At 39.2% G+C, this 23,382-nt stretch overlaps 1 protein-coding gene across 1 annotated transcript; it reads right to left on the bottom strand.

Annotated features, from left to right (window-relative positions):
• Positions 1-2,316: 2,316 nt before the first annotated feature.
• Positions 2,317-16,738, bottom strand: LOC307249147 (myosin heavy chain, fast skeletal muscle-like; the record flags this gene model as incomplete). The annotated part of the gene is made up of 38 exons (XM_080025783.1): positions 16,646-16,738; positions 16,404-16,560; positions 16,219-16,246; positions 15,978-16,080; positions 15,796-15,888; positions 15,611-15,674; positions 15,434-15,532; positions 15,238-15,341; positions 14,922-15,060; positions 14,411-14,529; positions 14,171-14,320; positions 13,923-14,093; positions 13,528-13,834; positions 13,298-13,368; positions 12,728-12,815; positions 12,404-12,521; positions 12,197-12,320; positions 11,963-12,099; positions 11,103-11,358; positions 10,743-10,985; positions 10,474-10,650; positions 10,243-10,388; positions 10,076-10,166; positions 9,579-9,968; positions 9,329-9,455; positions 9,076-9,194; positions 8,788-8,984; positions 8,516-8,699; positions 8,266-8,431; positions 7,918-8,042; positions 7,508-7,816; positions 7,207-7,410; positions 6,994-7,119; positions 6,608-6,778; positions 6,401-6,505; positions 5,677-5,772; positions 5,380-5,508; positions 2,317-2,379 (listed from the first exon to the last, which is right to left on the bottom strand). Exons 1-38 carry the CDS (start codon positions 16,721-16,723, stop codon positions 2,317-2,319), a joined length of 5,574 nt encoding a protein of 1,857 aa, XP_079881909.1. The 5' UTR covers positions 16,724-16,738.
• Positions 16,739-23,382: the final 6,644 nt, after the last annotated feature.

Raw genomic sequence — 23,382 nt, 5'->3', positions numbered from 1 at the left:
ACTGCTCCCAAAAGATCTTAAAAACAAAGATTATTCATTATCATGGTTTAGGGGAAGGCTACAAGAAGCTTTCCCAAAGGTTTCAATTGTCAATTTCTACTGTAAGGAACGTTGTCAGGGAATGGAAGGACACAGGCACAGTTGCAGTTAAACCCAGGTCTAGCAGACAGAAAAGAAAAGTACAAGAGCGGCATATGCGGCGGATTGTGAGAATGGTTGCACACAACCCAAAGATCACCTCCAAAGACCTGCAAGAACATCTGGCTGCAGATTGTGTATATGTACATGGTTCAACAAATCAGTGCAATTTGCACCAAAACATCTGTATGGCCAGGTGATGAGAAGGAAGCCCTTTCTGCGCCCACGCCACAGATACAGTTGCATGGAGTATGCAAAAGCTCATTTAGACAAGCCAGATTCATATTGGAAGAAAATGCTTTGGACTGATGAGACAAAAAATAAGTTATTTGGTCTTTATAAAAAGCAGATGTTTTGGTGCAAATTGCGCTGAATTGTTGAACGATGTACAGATACACAATCTGCAGCCAGATGTTCTTGCAGGTCTTTGGAGGTGATCTGTGGGTTGTGTGCAACCATTCTCACAATCCTCCACCTATAACGCTCCTGTTTTTTTCTTGGTCTGCCATGCCTGGGTTTAACTGCCACTGTGCCTGTGTCCTTCCATTTCCTGACAACGTTCCCTACAGTCGAAATTGACAATTGAAACCTTTGGGAAAGCTTCTTGTAGCCTTCCCCTAAACCATGATAATGAATAATCTTTGTTTTTAAGATCTTTTGGGAGCAGTTTTGATGATCCCATTCTGTCTCACTTCAGCAGAGAGTCAAAGAGAAGTGCAACTTGCATTTAGGCACCTAAAATACATTTTCTCATGATTAAACAGACATTTCTATGAGGTTCAAGGCTTAACAACATAATCCAACCAACTTTGTGTTTAAATTCATCAGTTTTACATGCTGTTACAGGCATTAAAATCAACAAAACCACAAGGGTACCCATATTTTTGCACAGCCAGTTTTTCACATTTTATTTTATTTCATACAACCAAATACTGCTTTTCAAAAAATCTTTGTTTGGAAAACATCCCAGTACTTAGCTGTTCCTGGTAAATTAAAGACATACCACTTTTATATTTTTTTTGTGAAAGCAGAGTCAATTATAATGCCGGCTGAGAGGGGTTCCCAAACTTTTTCATATGACTGTACTTGTGTGTATTCATTGTTTATGTGTATGTATTAAACTGAATTGATTTGACATTTTGGTTGAAGATTAGTACTAAAACTGTGAGAAAAGAAGAGAAGACTCTGCAGATTAATTTAAAAATACCAGAAAAAAATGAATTCCTTTTTATAATTCATTGTTTAATGCAACTAAAAATGTTGGTATCATTTGACAGGATGAACTTTTATTGACAGACCTCATAATTTTGAGATTAGCTTGGTAGTAATGTTTTTAATGTAGTTTATAAACCCTAACCCATCATTCCTCCACATATATTCGAAGAAGTACTTTTTTTTTAACACTTTCACCCTTGATATTTTCCAGAATAACACCTCTGCATTCCTGACAGTATAACAGGTCAGTGAAGGGGCTGAGGTGTCTGACCGTCTAATCTCCCCTCTGTGCTGCTAAAAGTCAAAGGTTTGAATACGAACAACAGCTTTATCTGTTGGTTGAACCCCTGCTGTTTGATGTTTTTGACCTTCCTATATCACCTATTCTGGTAGATGTCGTGACTAGGCCGGTATAGCTTTAGAAGTTCTCTGCATCGTGCTCCATAAGGGGTGTCCCAGTTCATTTGACAGACAGTAAACTCTATAACCTTCGGCCACGGCTCTATTGTCCAATGTGGAATTTGCAGTGAACAGGTGATTAGATTTGTGTCTACAGGTTTTTCGGGAAGGTCCCTTGTGTTGTCTCGAGGGTGTGTATGTATTTTTAAACCCTTTCTTTAAATGGTCCTGTTGTATTGTGTGCTATGACAGATGAACTGAAGACAAGGCCGGGCCTCAAACCTGACCTTCCACTAAGTCAAGTGTTTGTTCGCCATACGCGGCAACGAGGGGATCATGTTATATTATGTAGTACTTTACATTCTTTCCTTGTTGAAAGAGGACACTGGAAGGGTGAAGACGTGGCGAGGGCATTATAAGCTAAATACTGAGGACTTCACACCTTACAAAACAGGCCAATATATTCAATAAAAATGTGAAACTTGATCTCTTATGCTCCTGGGTGTGCTTATTTGGAAGAAATGCAAAGATAGCTCTGCAATGTTCTCACAGTTCAGCCATTTGTCACTGCCTCAAGTCGTTGGAACAACCTTTGATATAAAACACTCCCTTAGTGATCTCAGTGTCCTGTTGATACAAGGGCACTGTTATTTTAAACTCTCAAATGCGAGTACACTTAAGGAAGCACAATTCAAACGGAACAAATTGGTCTACTGATGCTTGTATAAATATTTATCATCATTTTAAGATTTGAAAATGTGTGTTTATTTACTGTATGCCTAATAGTACTGTTTTAGCTTCCTACAAGCAGCAACCGGAAAAAACAAAACGGAATATACAAGCACTTTATCCAATTTGACATTTCTATGATGGTCCAACAAGTTTTCGGACTCAAAACATTATTTAAACTAGTAATAGAATTACAGTACAATTTTTTAATAATGACAGACGGCACACAGTATATCGATCAGTAAAAAGACATAAACTGATAATGATTATCTTATCATATTAGATGAAGTCTTATAGCAGCCTACTACAATGTCGATATGTTGCTTAATAGAGTGAATTTTCCAGAAACGCAATTCAGATTCAGATGTTCTAATGAAAACTGAGATATTAAAGGGTAAGCAACCTCTGTATAAATGGTAAAGAAAAGTCTCTGATGGACAAATGCATATCTTATACTGTATATTATCCCATTACTCAAACATATCTGGAAGCGTTCATTTCCTCAAGATAAATGTATATTTCTTCTTTTCTCCCAACAACAGCCAGGTCGGATCAATCTCTTTTTTATGTTTTGGATTTTCTTGTTTTTTCTTATTAATATACAGTATTTTTTTATATTTCAATATTCAGGGATTTAAGAATTTGCATTTGTTGTGCATATGATAGGGGAGAGTGGGGGGAGTTGAGCCAGTGGGGAAGTGCCACTCCTTGATTCTAGAAAACTATAGAAGAATATGGAAATGTGACCACCTATTTAAGAAGAGCCATCCATTTGACTCATCCTGTAAAGAAGTGAGACACATGGAATAAGATATAAGCACATTTAAGCTAAAAAACTGTTATTTGCCTTTCAAAGTAACATTTTCATGATCAAGGTTTTTGGATTATTGTGTTTGAACAATTAGACAGACACGTTTGAAAACATTTGACACATGTTTTAGTGCTTTAGTATGCTACACTTTGAGTCTATACAGTTGCACGATGTTAGCCCTAAACTGCTGCATCATGCTTATTATCCAAAATTCTGAGGTTGGGGTGATTTGTGCCAAAGGGCCTGGACTGAGTCATAAGTAAGTAAGTAAAATGTATTTATAAAAGCACGATTATAACAGTTTGCACTGTCCAAAGTGCTGTACATAGTGCATTCAGTAGGTAAAAAATTAAGGCAAAATAACAATAACAAAAATAAAAGACATAAAGCCCAGACATCCACTTATAAACACAGAGGTAAGATAGTTAATGGGGAGGAAAAGCCAGGGTGTACAGATGGGTTTTGAGCCTAGATTTAAAGGCAGAAATGGAGGGGGAATCAGGTGGCAGTTGGTTCCACAAGCACAGAGCAGCTAGTGCGAAGTACATTTCTGAGAGTTTTGCCAGTGGCATATGCTGGTCACCAAAAATAAAGTGAATTTACCCCGCACGGGGGGCAAGTTGTGCCACAAGACAAGTTTTTTTCCGAAAGCTATATTTCTTAAACAGTTTATTTCAGATCCAAAGTTATTGTTGACGGGGATGCACCACATCCTGAAATACAGTATACATACATATTTTAGTTGGGAGGCGTTACTGTCAAGGCCTCACTTTAAAGTCACTTTGAGTAAAAAGTGGCACAGCTCCCCCCACTCTCCCTAAATAAACTTAATCTTTAAAAAAATATGATACATTTTACTACTTGCTCAAGTCTTTAAAATGTGAAATATCTTCAGAACAGCCAACAAGATTCATTCTGTCAATAACTCTTTTTTTAACTGACTATATATCTAGAAATGTACTTCAACCTATTCAAAAAGCACTGCTTGTGATGCACATCAAGTATAATTGGTCAGAATAGTGGTGAAGTGTTCAGTTAGATTGTAATCATTGGTTATTCAGTGGAAACCAAATGTTGTGTTTTATTTCTATTGCTTGGATCCATATTTTAAAAAGATTAAATGAATGTATCATTGATATTAGACTACAGCATGGTTTCCTTAGCATAGACATCAGTGCTTGTGTGAGAGCAGAATTATCGCTTTGTGTTGTGGTTCACTAATAGGTCTATTTTCATCACAGGACCACAACCTGACACGTTGAGACATATGTTTTGAGGCCCATAAAAAAACTGTAAGGTGACTTGACTGCCAGTACCATTATCGCCATGAAGAACAGATTTGCAGTTATCTTAACCTAGTGGACTTTCACCTGATAACAATCAACAAGTTGACAACCTGATTATTTCAAATGGAGAAGCTATGCTGGTCATATTTGGATAAAATATACATCATTTACATTCATTGTTTATTACCTGTGGTACAATAAGCAAGCAATTATGTTCTCTTGATAAAGGTTTGATGATTTTTGATGACCTGATAACTTTTTAATTTTTTTAAATGCAATAACTGTAGTAAATGTATTTTGATGTAGCAGCACTAAGCAGCAATGATAAAGGAATCTCAATGTATATGCTGAGGGTAAGTTCATTTTGTGATTAGATTTTTAGTTTTTCTGTATACTAGCCTAATTTTAAAGGATATAAAGCTACATTTCAACATAGCTGCTTGAATTGTTCATCATGGATGACCAACTCTCATATGATATCTGAATTAAGAAACTAAGTGGAACAAACAGCTAAACAGAAGAACAAAAAAACTGTTTCAGTTGCTAGTAGATTTATTTCATGTCACACACTCGACACATCAGACACTAATCATCATATTGTGTGATTTCTTGTTTGGTGACTCTTAAGGACAATGTTCATTCTTCAGCCTCCTTCCCCTTTAAATCAATACAAAGGTAACAGTGTTAAGTTATTGGTTGAAATAAGATGTTCCTTGAATCCCTTTCATTATGATGATGATTATTATTAGTTGTTATTATTATATATTGAGGGAAATTTTTACTGAATAAAAATGATTATACCCTGATGTCACGGCTTTTGGCCCTCAGCTTGTTGACCTGGGACTCAGCGATGTCAGCACGCTCCTCAGCTTCCTCCATCTCGTGCTGCACCTTCCTGTACCTGCCCAGGTGAGTGTTGGCCTGCTCCTCCTGTGAATTCACACAGATAAAGAAATTACTATTGGCACAATCTAACTTTTTTACGAGATGACAGTCATTGACTCATGCTGCATCATGCTGTGAGTCCTCTGTTGTAAAAAAAGGTGTTACTGGTGTGACGCATATTTGTGTTGCATGTGTCAAATATTTCACACTCACAGCTTCCTCAGCCTGCCTCTTATAGGCCTTCACTTTAAGCTGCAGCTTATCCACCAGATCCTGAAGTCGAGCAATATTCTTCTTGTCTTCCTCGGCCTAGAGGCGGTATACAGTACAGTGTTTGAGACCGATATAAAGCGAACTCCATCATCCCGCCGTGTTTTAAATGTAGCCTCAAAACCATCCAAGAGCACAGTACATTCCCACACATACTACATCTTCCACATTAAAGCCATTTCAGAAAGACTGACAAGAGCAAGTACAACAACTAGGCAAAAAATACAGAAGATAAGAATTTACATATTATGATTATCTTTGGCAGCTCTGTTTATGCTGTTCAATCACTCCCATCAATCAAGTACATGCAGGAGTTACTCATCATCTAAGTTTTTCCTAGTGAAAACCAGTTTTACATATTAATAAATGTCACACATGTGGTCATCAGAATATAAGCGCATAACTGCATGTATTTATAGCTGCAATGGTTGAACGGTTTATTTTTAGCTTTGGTCTGCTACACTTCAACATGTCAGAGTGGAGCTTTAGGTGTATGATGGGAATTAATGCCCTCTAGTGGTGTGCAATAGATTCTACATCCAGTTTGTCTTCAGCAGCAGAAATATAAAATATGCTTGAGAAAAAAATATGGTGCTATAATAAGCAGTTGCTTTACTGTTTTATTAAATTGAAGAAGGTGTACAGTAAACTTGTTGGTTCTTTGTACCTGATAGGACAGTTCCTTAACTCTGCGTTCATACTTGCGGACACCTTTCACAGCTTCAACTCCACGTCTCTGCTCAGCCTCGACCTCAGAGTCTAGCTCTCGGACCTTGACAATCGAAATTCAGATTTTGCGTGACAAGACTAAATGTGCTTTAACAAATAATAAAAATGTATTGTAAAAAAATATATATTATTAATGTGAACTTACCCTAGCCTCCAGTTTCTGGAGCTGCTTCTTGCCGCCCTTCATAGCCAGATTCTCAGCTTCATCCAGGCGGTGCTGCAGGTCCTTCACCGTCACCTCCAGGTTCTTCTTCATCCTCTCCAAATGGCAGCAGGTGTCCTGTTCCTTCTTTAGCTCTTCTGCCATCATGGCAGCCTTAACATGGAGTAATTGTTAGAAGAATGATCAAGCAAAATAAAGCTATTGTGCTATAGATTGTTTTTCCATTATTCTGTTCCAAAGTTACCACTGAAATGTCTCAAGGAGATATAACATTGAGTTCCAATCTTAGACCTAATGTACTAGCAGCTGGTGTTTTAAATCAGAATAAGTAAGCAGTCCACATGCTTAAAATATAAGACAGGGCTCACATCTGTAATGGCCTTCTTGGCCTTTTCTTCAGCATTTCTTGCTTCCTGGATAGAATCTTCCACTTCACCCTGGATACTGATAAGGTCTGCTTCCACCTTCTTCTTGGTGTTGATGAGATTTGTATTCTTGAGGGAAAAATATATAGTGATGTTCCCAACTTGTTTTAATAAATGTACTAAACATACTTGTTTTTAACAATGCTCATAAAATACCTGAGAGTGCAGCAGTCCAACGCGCTCGCTGGCATCAACCAGCTCCTGTTCAGCCACTTTGCGGCTTCTGTCAGTCTGCTCCAGTGCAGCTCTCAGCTCCTCGATCTCAGCCAGCATCAGGTTGTTCCTGCGCTCCACCATGGCGACCTGCTCCTTCATGTCCTCCTGACCTCTGATAGCTTCGTCAAGGTGCAGCAGTGCATCCTGAATTCAAAATAAAACACATTCGATTAGGCAAACTACTTCTATCTTTGGTCAATGTAGCTGTATTTTTGTACACACTTATATGTTATTTATTGACCTTCAGCTGTCCCTGAACGTTCCTCAGCTGTTTCTGGGCTTCCGATGCCTGTCGGTTGGCATGGCTCAGTTGTATCTCAATCTCGTTGAGGTCTCCCTCCATCTTCTTCTTGATTCTCATTGCATCATTCCTGCTCCTGACCTCAGCATCCAAAGTGGTCTGCATGGACTCAATCACTCTCTGGCTGTTCCTCTTGATCTGCTCAATCTCCTCGTCCTTCTCTGCAAGTTTCCTGTCGATTTCGTTCTTGAATTGGGTGAGTTCAAGCTGGACACGGATGATCTTTGATTCTTCGTGCTCCAGGGTGGCCTACGAGTATTAAGTACACATTTGGTAGAGATTTGCAGTATATTCATAATTTCAGAGATCCTAATTCAGCTTTTTCTTTTCAAACAAGCAATTTTAAATACCTCAGCTTCCTCTAGGGCAGACTGGATTTCTGCTTTCTCATTCTCTGCTGTCTTCCTCCCTTTTTCCAGTTCATGAATGGTCTTTCCAGATTCACCAATGTGTTCAGTCAAATCTGTGATTTCCTCTGAACAAAATACAAAATGTATAATGCATTAATAGTTCTCTGTCAACAAAGTTAACTGTTGTAAATATATTATTGCATCAGTTCTCGAGCTTGTGTCTTCTATGAAGATAAGAGCCCAGATTTTCATATAAAAAAAACATACATATCCCTAATGTAAAAATATTACATCCATTTCCAATATTCAGCAAGTTTTTGTTTTTCATTTCAGGAATTGTTTCCTTACGTTGCAGATTCTTGTTCTCCCTCTTCAGCGTTTCCAGGTGGTCTAGAGATTCTTCATAGGAGTTTTTCAATTTGAACATCTCAGTGCTTAATGACCGAGCCTCCTTCTGGGATCCCTCCAGCTCTGCCTGGCACTCCTCATACTTCTGTTTCCACTCTGCAAGAACCTAAAAGTACAAAAAACGCCTCAGTGGTTTTGTTCATACCATATTTCCTGTCAAAACTGTATGGTTAAACAGAAAATATCTAACCTTGTCAAAGTTCCTTTGCTTCTTGTCGAGGTTTGCTGCCGTGGCGTTAGATCTCTCCACATCGATCATCAGGTCCTCCACTTCACCTTGCAGCCTCTGTTTTGTCTTTTCCAGAGAGGCACATTTTGCATTTACAGCCTCGATGGATTCTTCTGCATCCTGAAGACGCTGGGCGAGCTTTTTCCTGTTAAAACGTACAGTAAGCAGGTTCTATGATGATCAACAGAATCAATGCATGTGGAATGAATGTGATTTCAGGACTGGTTCATTACTTAGCCTCCTCCAGCTCCTCAGTGCGCTGAATGGCATCAGTCTCATATTTGGATCTCCACTGAGCAACCTCGCTGTTGGCCTTGGACATTGCGCGCTGCAGCTCAGCTTTGGCCTCCTGCTCCTCATCAAACTGCTCTCTGAGCAGGTCACAGTCATGACGAGAGGACTGAACAGCATGAGCCAGGGCGTTCTTGGCCTAATAATCACATGATATATAACTTAGCAAACAAAATTATCAAGGAATACATCAGATACTTTATTGCTAATTTAACAGAATACTGTTGTACCTTAATTTCTTCTTCAAGGTGCCTTTTGAGCTCCTCCATTTGGTGAATATATGCCTGTTTTCCTCTTGTAAGTTGTGAAACAAGAGATTCCTTTTCCTCCAACTGACGACCAAATTCCCCTGATTGCAGAAAGGTTACACAAATATGTAAAAAATCATAAACATATTTGATGATTTTTTTTCAAACTAACAGTGTAATGTTTTCTGATTCAGGGTATTTTATTTTTCTCATCCCAGACGTTCACAACACTCACCATTTTCAGTCATCAGTCTTGATCTTTGAACGTTCATATCATGCAACTGACGCACATGCTCGTCATTCTTGGTCTTAAATTCACTTAGTTGATCCTCAAGAGAACGGCACAATTTCTCCAGGTTTCCCTACGGACACAAATCAACAAGATGTTATGGCAAGTGGAGATTCAATAATTATGTACGCAGAAGAAAAACATTATTTGTTGTAATTATGATCCTTTAAATAAAAGAAACAGTCGTAAATGTTACTTTTGATTTGGCAACAGCCTCCATATTACTGCAGAGGTCATCAATTTCCATCTTGTATTCGCCTTTCTCTTTTTCCAGCTTCTGTTTGACTCTCTGGAGGTTGTCAATCTGTTCTCCCAGCTCTGCCACACTGTCAGCTTGCTTCTTGCGGAGAGCTGCAGAGGTGGCCTCATGCTGCAGGGTGGACTCTTCCAGATCACGACGCATCCTCTGAAACTCGGCCTCACGCTTCTTGTTCATCTCAATCTGAACAGACGTTGCTCCACCAGCTTCTTCCAGCCTCTCACTGATCTCCTCAAGTTCCCTGGAGAGATCAGACCTCTGCTTCTCCACCTTGGCACGAGCGGCCCGCTCAGCCTCAATCTCCTCCTCCAGCTCCTCAATGCGAGCCTGGTATGTAAATAAAAAAGAGAAGGTACATAGTGGTGTTCAAATAACCTATATGCGAAGCCTAATTTCAAATGCTAAAATGTTTAGCCCATACATTCTCACGTTACCTGCAGTTCCTTGATTTTCTTCTGAAGTTGAATACCAACTGCCTGTTCATCTTCCATCTGGCTCAGAAGATGGCTTATCTCAAAGTCCCTCCTTAAAAATATAATGAGACTTGTTACATACTATTTGGTATTAGGGAGGTCATCATTGAATTGACAGTATTACTTACTTCTTTATTTTCTCATCTGACTGCTGCTTGTCATTCTCCAGATCCATTATGGATTCATGGGCCAGTTTCAAATCTCCTTCCAGTTTCCTTTTTGATCGCTCAAGATCCATGCGGAGCTTCTTTTCTTGCTCCAAGGAACCTTCAATCTATTGTGTTCACATATGGTGTAATGAGTTCCAGTGGAAATATTAGGAAAACGTTGGTGCACTTCATTTCAAACAAACTTCTTACATCATCCACTTGCTGTTCCAGCTTGGTCTTGGCCTTCGTCAGAGTGTTGACTTTGTCTTCTTCTGCCTGCAGATCATCAAGGGTCTGCTGATGGGCCTCCTGGAGGGCTTTCTTCTCCTTAGTCAACTTGGCAATGGTTTCATCTTGAGAAGCCATTTCTTCCACCAGATTTTTAACCTAAACAGATTGTATAAACACAATGATTTAATATTGATCACATTATGTTTCTAATGAGCATAGTTAAGTGGTCCATAATGGAAGACATAAACCTTGTTCTCAGTTGCATGCTTCTCCTTTTCCACTTTGGCCAGGGTGAGCTCCAAGTCATCAATGTCTTTCTTCAGCTCAGAACACTCGTCCTCCAGCTTCCTTTTCTTTGCTGTCAGCTCACCATTCATTTCCTCCTCATCCTCCAGTCTCTCAGACGTCTCTTTGACTTTGGCCTCAAGCTGGATTTTTGCTTTAATGAGCCCCTCACACCTTTCCTCTGCATCACTGAGGGTTTCACCTTCCTATATTTGATAGGATATTTAATTTAGGTAATATTTACTTAATTGTATACACCAGGATCTCTGAAAAATGTATTCAAATAGCAGGACTGAAATAGCTATTACTTATTTTTAACGTACAGACTGAATTTGTAGCTGCAAGTCGTTATTCTCCTGCAGCAGGGAAACCATCTTCTCCTCCAGGTCTTTCTTCTTAGCCAGAGCCTTTGCTAGCTCTTCTTTGGTCTTTTCAAAGTCCTCTCTCATTTGCGCCATCTCTTTTTCGGCCTCTGCACTCTTCAGCAGAGGCTTAATCTTAAAGTACAGCTTCATCCATGGCCAGGTTTTGACATTCATGAATGCACGGATGTTGTACTGGATGGCGTAAATTGCTTCCCTGGTGACACAAGACACAGAAAAAATAAGTACATTGTTAATACTTAAGACAGTAGGACTGTTGGTGAAAAGGTGAACAGTTTCTTATATACCTATATTAACCTAAGTATACCACCTCTCCACTGCTCTTTCCCCAGAGAAGGAAAGAGATAATCTAGGCTATCTGATCAAGAACTAAAGTTAGGTAGTCTCTATGAGACACCAGACCCTTGCATTTTAATGGAAAACAAACTCTGTCCAACACATTAATTAAGACCAAGTTCCTCACATTACACAGCTTCACACACAACTGTGTGAGGTTAACTCTCGGCTTAGTATCCAACTTTCTGCTCCAGAAAACTATTCTTGTGCCTAGAAATACTCCAACACACCCCCTGTCTTGTCTCTACATGTAAGCGTTCAAACTAGGCAATCAAACTACGAAACATTTCAGCACACATGTAGAATGATCCCCAGTTTTTAAAACTCACTGTACAGCAAACAACACTCAAGAGCTTTGTGAGGTAAAATATAATTTTCATCTGTTAATCAAATGAGTTCGAATTTTTGCTTTTTACGTATCATTGCCTCATCCCAAACATGTAGCTACTTTAGGTTAGGTCTACCTTCTCTGCATCATTTTAACAAATTCTCGTCTCATCAGGAAAGCTCTACAGAGAGCCTGAGTCATTGTGACCAGCTCAACCAGCTTCTCGTCTCTCATCTCCTCAAGCGTTCCCAGTAGTCCAGCTTTGAAGAATACCTAATGACAGATATGATGTTAACCAACAGTTATGTTTGAAGCTACACAGTGGTGTTATTGTTTAATGTCTGTAATTAAAGTTATTCTGTTAATTTACCTTGGTGTGTCCAAATCTGTACTGTGATTTGTCAATGCTTGTGGATTCCAGTAGTTTCTCTGAGGCCTTCTTGTTGTCAATGAACTGTCCGTCAGGAATGACACTGGCATTCAATACTTTGTATCTGAAAGGATTTACTAAATTAGATCATCAATAGAACAGAAGCAACTTAGGTAGACTTAATAGGCACAGGACTAGCCACTGTACCTTTGTTTGAAGTCGGCATAGAGAATTCTGCTAGGGAAGCCTTTCCTGCAGATTCTGATACCTTCCAGTACACCATTACATCGCAGCTGGTGGATGACCAGGAAGTTCTCCATGAGACCTTAAACAGTAACAAGGACACCCAATGATATAGACTTTGTTTTAACCATAGATAGTGGTTTTAACCAGTAACTATAGAACAAACAGACTAACAATACCATTTATAAAATGTGAGTAAGTTATGGTGTCATGAGCTCATTATATTTATAAAAAATAAACAAAAAACATGTATTTCTGTGACGAATCTGAGACTTTTTCGGGACTTACCTGGTGTTTTTGATTCATTGGGAATAAGGCAGCGCACAAAGTGTGGGTGAGTGCACCTGAGGTTCGTCATTAGCTTACCAAGGTTTTCCTGTTGATGGGCAAAATGGATATTATTTCTGATTGTTCTGAACGTATTCAACTGACATGACCACACTTTCCTACATGCTTCATAACATTTAGATAACATAACCCTACAGCAGAAGAAAAATAAATGGTGGGAAATAATTTACCATAACATAAAGGTTTCAGTCTGTAGAGGTTGAAAGGGAACATATCTGTGGTTAGTCTGAACTTGTGCATATCAAAATTGAAATTATGTTTTTCTTTTTACCTGAGAGAAGTATTTAATTAATAAACATTTGAAAAATAATCTGAACAGGAAATCAGTGCCACCCCTTGTCTCCTAAATCCCCCCAAATTAAAACACTACCATGGTCTGTAGCATACCTGGCATGTTACAGGATTTTATTGAATCACAAGTCACTAATAAACTGCATGAAAGCTTGGTGTTAGTTGAGCTGCAGAAGGGCAAACCACAAAATGTCTAATAAAAGTTCAAATAAAAGTTACCCTGAACAGAGCTGATACTGTCTGGAAGGAGCCACCTTTCTTCTTGCCTCCTTTCTTTGCACCTTTACCATCTGTAAAAAACATTTGCAGTTTGTTCTATTTATGTGTTTTAGCTCTTTTTAGTTTGGTATTGATTCTGAATACCCCCACCCCCCGCCACCCCCCCCCCCCCCCCCCCCCTTCTTCCCTTTGAGAAACATGTTGTGTATTATCTTATATATAAAACATACCTTCTCCTGAGGCATGAGATGCATAAAGGAGAGCCAACAGCTTGACTGAAGACTTCTGGTAGAGCTGAACCACTGAGTCGTTCAGGGGGTCTTTGTTCTTGTCGAGCCATCCGGTGATGTTGTAGTCAACAGTGCCAGCATAGTGCACCAGGGAGAAATGGGCCTCAGCTTTGCCTTTGGCAGGTTTGGGTTTCTGGAAGGGGGCACTTTTACCAAGATGCTGGTCATACAGTTTGTTCTTGAAGGTGACATCTGAAGCCTTGGGGAACATGCACTCCTCTTCAAGGATGGAGAAGATTCCCATTGGCTGTCATGATGAAATGATAATTTTAGACAAAAGCTTTCAAGTCATCCAATAGTTTTCTGTTTATGTAAATATACAGCATGTGGCTCACCTTCTCAATTAGCTCAATGCAGGCAGCCAAGTCCATACCAAAGTCAATGAACTCCCATTCAATTCCCTCTTTCTTGTACTCTTCTTGCTCCAGGACAAACATGTGGTGGTTGAAAAACTGTTGCAGTTTTTCATTTGTAAAGTTGATGCACAGCTGCTCCAAGCTGTTGAACTTAAGATAAAAAAGTAAAACTTTCAGTGTGCTGGTTCACTCTGCTAAACTAAGGAAGTGCAATTTGCTTTACTTACATCAAAGATCTCAAACCCTGCGATGTCTAAGACACCAATGAAGAAGTTTCTGGGCTGCTTGGTGTCCAACATCTCATTAATTCTGACGACCATCCACAAGAACATTTTCTCATAGACAGACTTGGAGAGAGCCATCACTGAGTTATGAACCTAACAACGGAAGGTTATGGTTAATCAGATTAAGTGGTATTTTATATTGACTGATTTATGTTTATAAATTATTATTTTCTTGTAAATTACCTGTGGCACAGTTTGACTTTTAACCACCATTTCATTGCCAACCTTGACTCTTGGATAACATAAAGCCTTGTGCATCTCGGCGGAGTTCAGGCCCAGGAGGTAGGCGATTTTATCAGCCACTGATAACAGAAACCACAAAGATTACACTCATCAAGAAAGTATACTAATAAGCTACAAACAGAATGGGTGGAGAAATGATTTTGACAAAATCCATCAATTCATTCTTTGCTACTATTTTTGATGTTGGTCACTTTAACAGCATGATAAGTCATCTCAAACAAATCCACAGGCAAATCCTCCAGCAAGTCTAGCATGAGCTCCTTCCAATTATTTGAACTCTCCATTGTACTTAAGGGCCAACAGAGCCTGTCATTCGCAAATTTAAAAGAGTGATTGAATTAATAAAAGTTGAACTCTGATCAAATGTATGCCATGAAAAAAACATCACATTACGTTAGTTATTGGTAAATTGGTTGCCCATCTATGATAAGACTTAGAAATGTTGCCACACCCTCAGTGCCATCGGGCTCAGCCTGCTCTTCCCGCTGTTTCTGTTTGAACTTCATGTTTCCATGATGTACCACAGCTCCGGTCAGTTTGTAAATGCCTGTCTTCTCTTCTGCAGTGAAGCCAAGGATGTCAATAGCAGTCTGCAGAATTAATAATCAAAACACAGATATATTTGAACATGTTTCTCTTACGATATCTACAATATTTGTATCTTTCAGTAAGGGGTTCTCATTATAAACAAAGGCTTGCTGTTTCCCTGTGTGTTATTCCAACAAGACATCAATAATGACATCTCATGTCTTTACATGTGTACTCACATCAGTGGCAATGAACTCCTCAACGTCATTGATACTCTTGACAGTGATTTCCCCCTGACTGATCATTGGAAAGTCGTACGGGTTGGTAGTGATGAGGAGAGTCTCTGAAAATGTTTTGTTATATTTTGTTATAAAGACTCAGGTGGCACGTGTATTTATTCAATACAATGATATATGATATGCTATATTTGCACACCTAAAAGCTCAGGTTTGTGGCCTGTCATGAGCTGGTAAAAAATGTGGTAGCTCCTCTCAGCAGACAGCTGAAACGTCACTCGAGATTTCTCCAGCAGATCTGCAAAACAAGGCAAAAGCTTGTTTCCAATTTGTTCTTTCATCAAACTGTCTGGATAATGACAGGCTGGAAGCTTACATGTTTCAATATCAGCTGAAGCCAACTTTCCAGTTGTTCCAAAATGGATTCTGATGAATTTACCCTGCATTAGATAAAGCAGTTTTCAGTGACAGTTTAGACACTTCGCTACTGCACACAAAGGGTGCATCATAAATAGCCGGATCACACCAACAAAAACACCATGCTTTTGAACCAAGACTTACAAAGCGAGATGAGTTGTCGTTCCTCACAGTTTTGGCATTACCATAAGCCTCCAGCAGGGGGTTTGCTGCAATGATTTGATCCTCCAGCGACCCCTTAAAAACAATGTTACATGACATGGATTTCTTTTTTCTTTTTATAGATATCATACATAAAAGCAGTTTGTCACATTATTTACCTGCATTTTCCCCGGAGCTGCCTCTTTCTTTCCTCCAGCCACTGCGATTGTCGCAAAGTACTGGATGACACGTTTGGTGTTGACAGTCTTTCCTGCACCGGATTCTCCGCTAGAATGCAGACAGTTTCATTACACATGTTGTTTGTTGTAAGTCAGACATGATACAACACTAAATAATTAGTCCAAATAAATAAAGCTGTTATTGCAGACACATATAAAAAAGTATCTCTCTTGTGCATTGACTTACGTAATCAGGATTGACTGATTCTCACGATCTGTCGAGAGAATAAAATTTGAACACACATTTTATTATTGCATGTATTGATCTTCAATAGTACTGCATTAAATGTTATGTTACACCACACTTACTTAAGTAAGTGTACTTGAGTAAGTGTGGTGGACAGAGGAATAGCGATATAAAGACCATGATACCTTGGAGCATGAACTGATAGGCGTTATCAGAGATGGAGAAGATGTGGGGTGGAGTTTCAATCCTCTTTTTGCCTCTGTATCCTGCTACAACCACTGCATCATACACTGGGAGCCACTTGTAGGGGTTCACAGTGACGCAAAACAGCCCTGAATAGGTCTGTTTTAAAGAAAAGGATCGCATATAAGATTCCAACTTCATGCTTGTATACAGTACACTTGAATTATTTTTAAACTGGTCTTACGTAGATCATCCATGCTGCATAGCGCTCTTTGAGGTTATACAGCACAGAGGGCTCACTGAGATGTGTCATCATGGCCATGTCCTCAATCTTATCGTATTTTGGAGGGTTCATGGGGTGGATGTCATCATCCTTTACAGTGAGGGTCTACACCAAAACAGTGAATAATTAGTTCAAAGAATGTGGAGCAGTTTTTAAAACAAAGTGTGAGGATATGTATGCATTGCCTTCATATGTACTGTATTATATGAAAATGGTTGGTTAAGTACCTTCCCGCCCTGAACTTCAACTGTAGCTTTGCCAACCTCTTTCTTAACAAGTTTCCCCTTCAAGTACATTTCACTCGGCTCAGCCACGTAAAATGCAGTTTTGGCATCAAAGGGAGCGGTTTGAGCCTCTATTCTCTCCCTTTCAGATTTTCGAAGGTATATGGCAGCTGGGCCAAAACACTGCATGTCTGGGTCCAAACTCATGGTGTCTCTGTAAAAAAATATGTATTAATTAAATAGTACAATTTGCTTTCAGTCAATTCACAGATGCAAGCACATTATTTACCTTTTTACTGCCAGGTGATGCAGTTGCTAGGTGGATACTAAAAAAAAGTACAAGTCCAATAAGAAAGTGCAAGCCTCATGAAGTCAGGAATCAGCAACTATGTGTAATCTTGCAAATTTACCGTTCTTGAACCACCATTTAATTAAAAGCAATGACCACTGCAGAAAGACTCACCTTGGTTTGCAGCCTGTCAGTCCCAAACTTCTGACGAGCCTGGGCTTGCATCTTTTATACTGAAATGTCTGGACCCCAAGCGGGAAAAGCCCTCCTGTTTAGGTCACTGATCTTATCTCAGTAAAGAATGACATCATGTCTTTCTCCACCTCATTGCCGCAACTGCTCTGACCTTATCCTCTGTATTACAAAAACAAACATTAAACAAACCCCCATATTAGGATGGCATATTCCAAAAACAAACCAACCAATTGAAACTATGCATTTTAACATTTCAATATGTCATACATTGTGGAAATTGGCTTAACTACATGTAATATTTGATAGTAAGTTTTATTTCGAGTTGATATAGAACTTTTTCTTATACATGTAAATAAGGAATAAAGTTGCTATAAAATACATCTTTTGAAAGACTTTTTACAGTATTAACTTCTCCATCTGCATGCACACATTTACATTTGTAATACAATCAAATAAGCCTTTTGCAGTGGCATTGTTTGAAATATCTCTTGAGCTTAGGACCAACTGTTTGGTTGAAGCTAATTTAAGATTCCATTATGGTCCATTATCCTGTTTTGCTTTCTCTCCAAAGAAAGAGGATACTCTGGACCCTGTGGAAGTATTCTCTTGTGGCGTGATTAAGTTCCAATAAAAGGTGATATTCAATATGTCTGGCTTTTCTTTACGGTCATATTTGGACTCAAAGCAAATATAGCCACCAGCTCATTCATTTTAAGCCTCTGATAATTACATGTCAGATGGTTTCAGCATTCTGTAACTAACTCAGAAAAAATGTCCAGGCTGGGAGGCTCCTTATTCTTGGTTAGGCCTGTCAGTATTATGGCACAAAGTCATCAAGTTTTTTTTAACGTGGTTCAAGTTGAGGGTTATTTCTTTCTTGTTTTGTTTTTTTAGTTTTTTCGTCTGTAGTTTGATGAGCTTGATGGGTGCATGGGGCTGGCAGTTCTGGGTGGGCCTCTGATGATACAAAAGCATGTGTTGTTAAAATTTGGAAACAATTGCCACTCGTATGAGGTATATGTGACGTGTAGTTCATGGCACTTACACTAAATATAGTTTAGAGAAAGAAAAAAGTAATTTCTTTATTTACTGTGCGCTTTCTTAACTAAAGTATTTAAGTAAGTGCAGCAAAATGGTTGTCAATGATGGCACGTGATGTTAACAACGTTCGGATGTACTTTGCGTGAGATGCATTTTTCATGTGGGAAAACAATTGTTTTAGAAATTAGGAAGCTCACGTGACATTTTTGAATTCCAAAGCAGCTAATATTCCCTTGTGTGCAATAAATGAGACATTTTTGTGCAGGTGCACATATGTGTGTGTGTGTGTGTGTGTGTGTGTGTGTGTGTGTGTGTGTGTGTGTGTGTGTGTGTGTGTGTGTGTGTGTGTGTGTGAGAGAGTCTGTGTGTTACCATTTAATAATACTAGAGAGGGGAGTAAGGGGTGAGGGAAAGAGAGCTTGAGAGGGTTGCTGTTCTTTAGTTCACACCGAAACAGAAACGTTTTGAATATTGTTTAAAATATTAAAATCAGCAGTTTCAAGTTAGTTAAATACTTAAATACATATTTTTAGGGAAGATTAGGGAAAGGTGTAGGTAATCTTAAACTAACCTACTAAGGTGAGAAAACATTTTTCAGTAGCTGTCACTCAAGAGACCGCGCCCCTAACTATTCATACATTTTAACCTCCAATGGAATAAAAACAAAAAAATTCACACCCCTCAGTGTTGTCATGGAGATATGACCTAAACATACAGACTAGAATGTTTTTTTGTACCAGGCCTTAAAATTTTTTAATAATACTGTGAAAACGGCATATTTAACATTAGTCAATGAGAAATTGATCTGTTTTGAAACCTTCCCATAGTGGCCACTCGGTGAACTGCAATTTTTGTCACTTCCGCATTGGACGCTAGTAGAACTTGCTGTGGCTGGGGCTTGTGCAGTCTGGCTGAACGGGTTTCGGCAGTGTCTATTAGCGCTGGCGTCGGCTACCAACGCTGCGCCTCCACTTCCTGTTGCTGGCGTTCCCGTATTGAGCTCCCCCTCAAACTAGGATACAATTCGCTCACAGTCAACCTGTGTGCGTCTATGCAGTGCTCTCCCTCACACACACACACACACACACGCACGCACGCACGCACGCACACACACACACACACACACACATACACGGTGGGAGAAGTCACATTACTGTAGACACGTTACTTTTCTTTGGTGATTTACAGGACAACTGGCCGCCGTTGATAATGTTACCAGAGTTAACACTGCGTGACTTGTTAATTCCCATTAAGTTATCCCGTGAGCTCCTCGGGGGTAAAGTGTATAGTGTCTTGACATGCTGGTGAGAAAGCAACACACTATGTGTATTCCTTTTGTCTTAATATTTTTTTTGTGGGTTTTGCTGGTGGGATTTAGCCATTTCTCTGACAGCCTCTGGACGTGAAGACGTTCCATCAAAAGATTTCCCCCCCGGCACTATTTTGCATGGACACCGCTGCTGCATCCCGGGCTCAGCCCCGCCCTAAATGATTGTGATTGGTTTAAAGAAATAAAAACAGGCCAGCCCAGTTTCCTCCCGAATAGACGGTTCTAAATGGTGTGATTCCAGACCATACTACTTGCTGTAGTTTGGTCTGGCTTTGCAAGACTAGGGCGGTTTTTTCTTCGCATATTCATTCATGCACCCCCCTGTTGAGCACAGGTGGGTGGAGAGAGCATGTGGCCGGCGACAGCGTGTATGGCTATAGGCCGCAGCCGGACCCTTCTCCCCAGAGGCGTCACTGCAGACTGTGTTGAACACTTGCTGAACACCAGTGGTCAGTAAGCAGATAGCCAACAGTAATGACTGAAAGTAGGTCAGAGGGCAAGTGTAGAGATGAGCTGAAGGTAAGAGGCTGGATATTGTGGCATTTCATGAAATCCGCACAATGTCTTCAAATGTAATTACATGCAGAGATGTGAGTGCATGAGCCTGTCAATGAATGACATGAAGTGTGCTTAATGCAGAAGCTCTGGTCTAGTTTGTTTATGAGTGGTGCATTTGAATTGAATCATTAGATGACCACTTACCTAGCCTTTTTATGAAACAGCATCGCATGATTTTGGTCCCCAGATGTTTATTTAATTAAAGCTGGGGTATATGATTTCTGATTGGTCAAAGTTAACATGAGCTGTACACTTTGACCAATCAGAGCAAGGCTCCGATTCTCTGTTCTTATTGGCTGTTGGGACTGTCCATTCACTTTGGCACGACTTTGTTGGTGTAGAGCGTGTCAGGGAGGGACCAAAGAGAACAAGTGGAGCGGTTGAGGTATTTGAATTCGAATCTCTATCCCAACTGCCATTTTCTCCCCAAATCCTCCACCCCAGCTTTAAGTGACATTCCTTGTTATAGTGGAGTGTATGACTATTTTTATCACAGAACTCTTCAATGTAAGAGACATTAATTTGAACTTTTTTTCTTGAATATACTCTACCAGTATAAACCTAAATATAAAATGTTATATAGTTTATTTTTATTTGAATAAAATCCACATAAATTAAGATTGAATTTGAACTCAATTCAAATGACTATTGAATGTTTTATATAACACATGTAGAGGAGTAGTGGGTCTCTCTGCACTTTGCACAGTACTGTATTTGTATTTAGTAACATGTTTGTTTATGTATTGACATGTGTTTAATTATGGTTATTTGTCTCCCCTACAGTTAGGTGGTGTTCTACATTACAGATGATTGTCCAGTTCTTCACTTCACCATAGGCTACTGATGACTATATGGCTCTACTCCCAAGCCAACACTTCTTCATCAACAAATCTGTATTTGAAGTCAATACAATTGTGCTGTTAGTTGTTCAAACCAATGCAATAGAAACATGTGTAAAAACCAATAAAAGTAATTTGGATGATTTAAAAAAAATATTTTGTCTGTATTATATAACTTCATCATTATGTTTTCATACTTACGGGTAAAATTGCAAGTATAAGTTATTTAATTAACTTTTAGTAAAAACTGATTAGCAATACCTACTTAGTACTTAGTGTTTAGCCATCTTTCAAACTTTCCTTTGATGTTTGTTTCAGTTGACGATTAGTAGATGTTCCATCACACTCAGGTGTCCTTTCTTCTTCTTCCCTTTCATGTGTACTGTAGATGAGGATAAATATGGCATCAGTGAGGTAGTTTTGTTTTTCTTTCTATGTTAGTTAATTTGTTTTCTTGATTGGAGAAAGGGAAACGCTAGCAACATGTACAGAACAGTTTGTGAACTAATAATAAAAGGCACACACAAGTTTACTCTGCATTTAAAATAGTGAAATTATCTTATGTTTAGTCACTATGAAATAGTTTAAAAGGCGTGCACCATATTTGACACAAAACTTTTGGTTATAATGAGTAAAACATCCTTTAAAAACAGTACCATGTCTTCTGTGGCTCTGGAGGAGCTTTAACAAAAAAAGTTTAATATGATGTATTAACAGTTGTCTCAGCTGGGGTTTCAGAAAAAGATTGAACACAAAGCCTGCATCACAAAATATGAAATGTAGGACCCAGAATTTTTGGAGTTCAACAAATACTGTACTACAGTCAGGATTTTTTCCAGCTGTTTTAATATTGAATATTCTCCTTATAAAGGAAAGGTTCACACTTTTGTGTAAAGTATGTCTAAGGAGACACTTGGTGTTTAAAAGACCGGTTACAGTATCTGCTTCATTTTTCGAACACATTACTGTTAACTGGATCGGTTTGCAGCTAAGTGTGAAGCGGCTGGGATGAGGATCAGCACCTCTTAATCTGAGGCCAAAGTTCTCAGCAGTAAAACTGATGGAATGTCTACTCCGTGTGGGGAGTCCTTAACCCAAGTGAAGGAGTTCAAGTACTAGGAGAGATATCACCAGGTGCTCATAGTTACTAATAAGTAGACTCCAGTTGAAGTTGGAAAGTCATTGAAAAAACGAAGCACTAGGGCTTACTCCAGGCATTCACGCACAGAGCCAAGAATAAGTAAAATGCCTTTGATGGTAAGGGTATATCAAGTTTTAATATAAACAAAAGCTGACCGGTTTCGACCCACACTATTGTTTTCGTCTGAGCTAGACCTCGGGGTCTTGTTCGCAAGCGAAGGGACAATGGTTATCTTCAGAATAAATTGTATTCTTTACACAGAGCGTTTTGTTGAACTTGTCCCCCCTCAGAGAGTCACACGCAGCACTCTTCCATCAATTGGGGACATCTAAATTAACAGATGCAGGATCTGGGCGTCCTGCTTTATGTAAGAGCCTTTCCACCCTGCATTCGAAGGCTTAAAGCCAGCTTCTTCCCAGAGGCTGAGGCTCATGAACTCTGCGCCTCACTAACTGACTGCCTGACCCGTCTGTCTCACTACTGCTAATGCTGCTGTGCTGTTCTGTTTTTATAAACTACATTTTTAATATGTAGACTAAAGTTTGTTTTTATTTATGGTGCCTATTCATGAATTCATAGGTTTTGCATATAATCTCAGGTATTAAGTTATTCTAGTTAGTGATTTATTTATTCTTACTGTCACTTTAATTCTGTCACTATGGTATGCTGCTTGAACTGAGTCACAAGTTTCATTCCTTTCATGTGCTTACATGTATTGAATGACAATAAATAAACCTTGAACCTTGAACCCTCCTTTACATTTGAAGGGCATTACAAAGGGATCTCTTAATTGCCAAAATGAACAAGAAAAAATATTATAGCAAGCATCAACTGTTTCAATGTACAGATGGGCATTGAAGCACTGTTTTTGGACAGAAAAAACTGTGAATCTATCCTTGAATTAATCTCGTGAATTTCCCTTACTTTACGGTAGTGCAAAGCGAAATCTCACCCCTTCAACAAAAACATAAATTCCATATTAATCATTGCCCCCATGCGGCAGATAGGCGATTGAAGCCTGAGAGGATTATTGAATGATTATGAGGGTTTATACCCGTCTATACTTGATGCATTACATCAG

Source organism: Ammodytes marinus (assembly GCF_949987685.1).
Source record: "Ammodytes marinus genome assembly, chromosome: 4".
Taxonomy (NCBI): Eukaryota; Metazoa; Chordata; class Actinopteri; order Uranoscopiformes; family Ammodytidae; genus Ammodytes; species Ammodytes marinus.
Note: the sequence above shows the minus strand (reverse complement) of the source record. Positions and strands in the feature narration are given on the sequence as shown.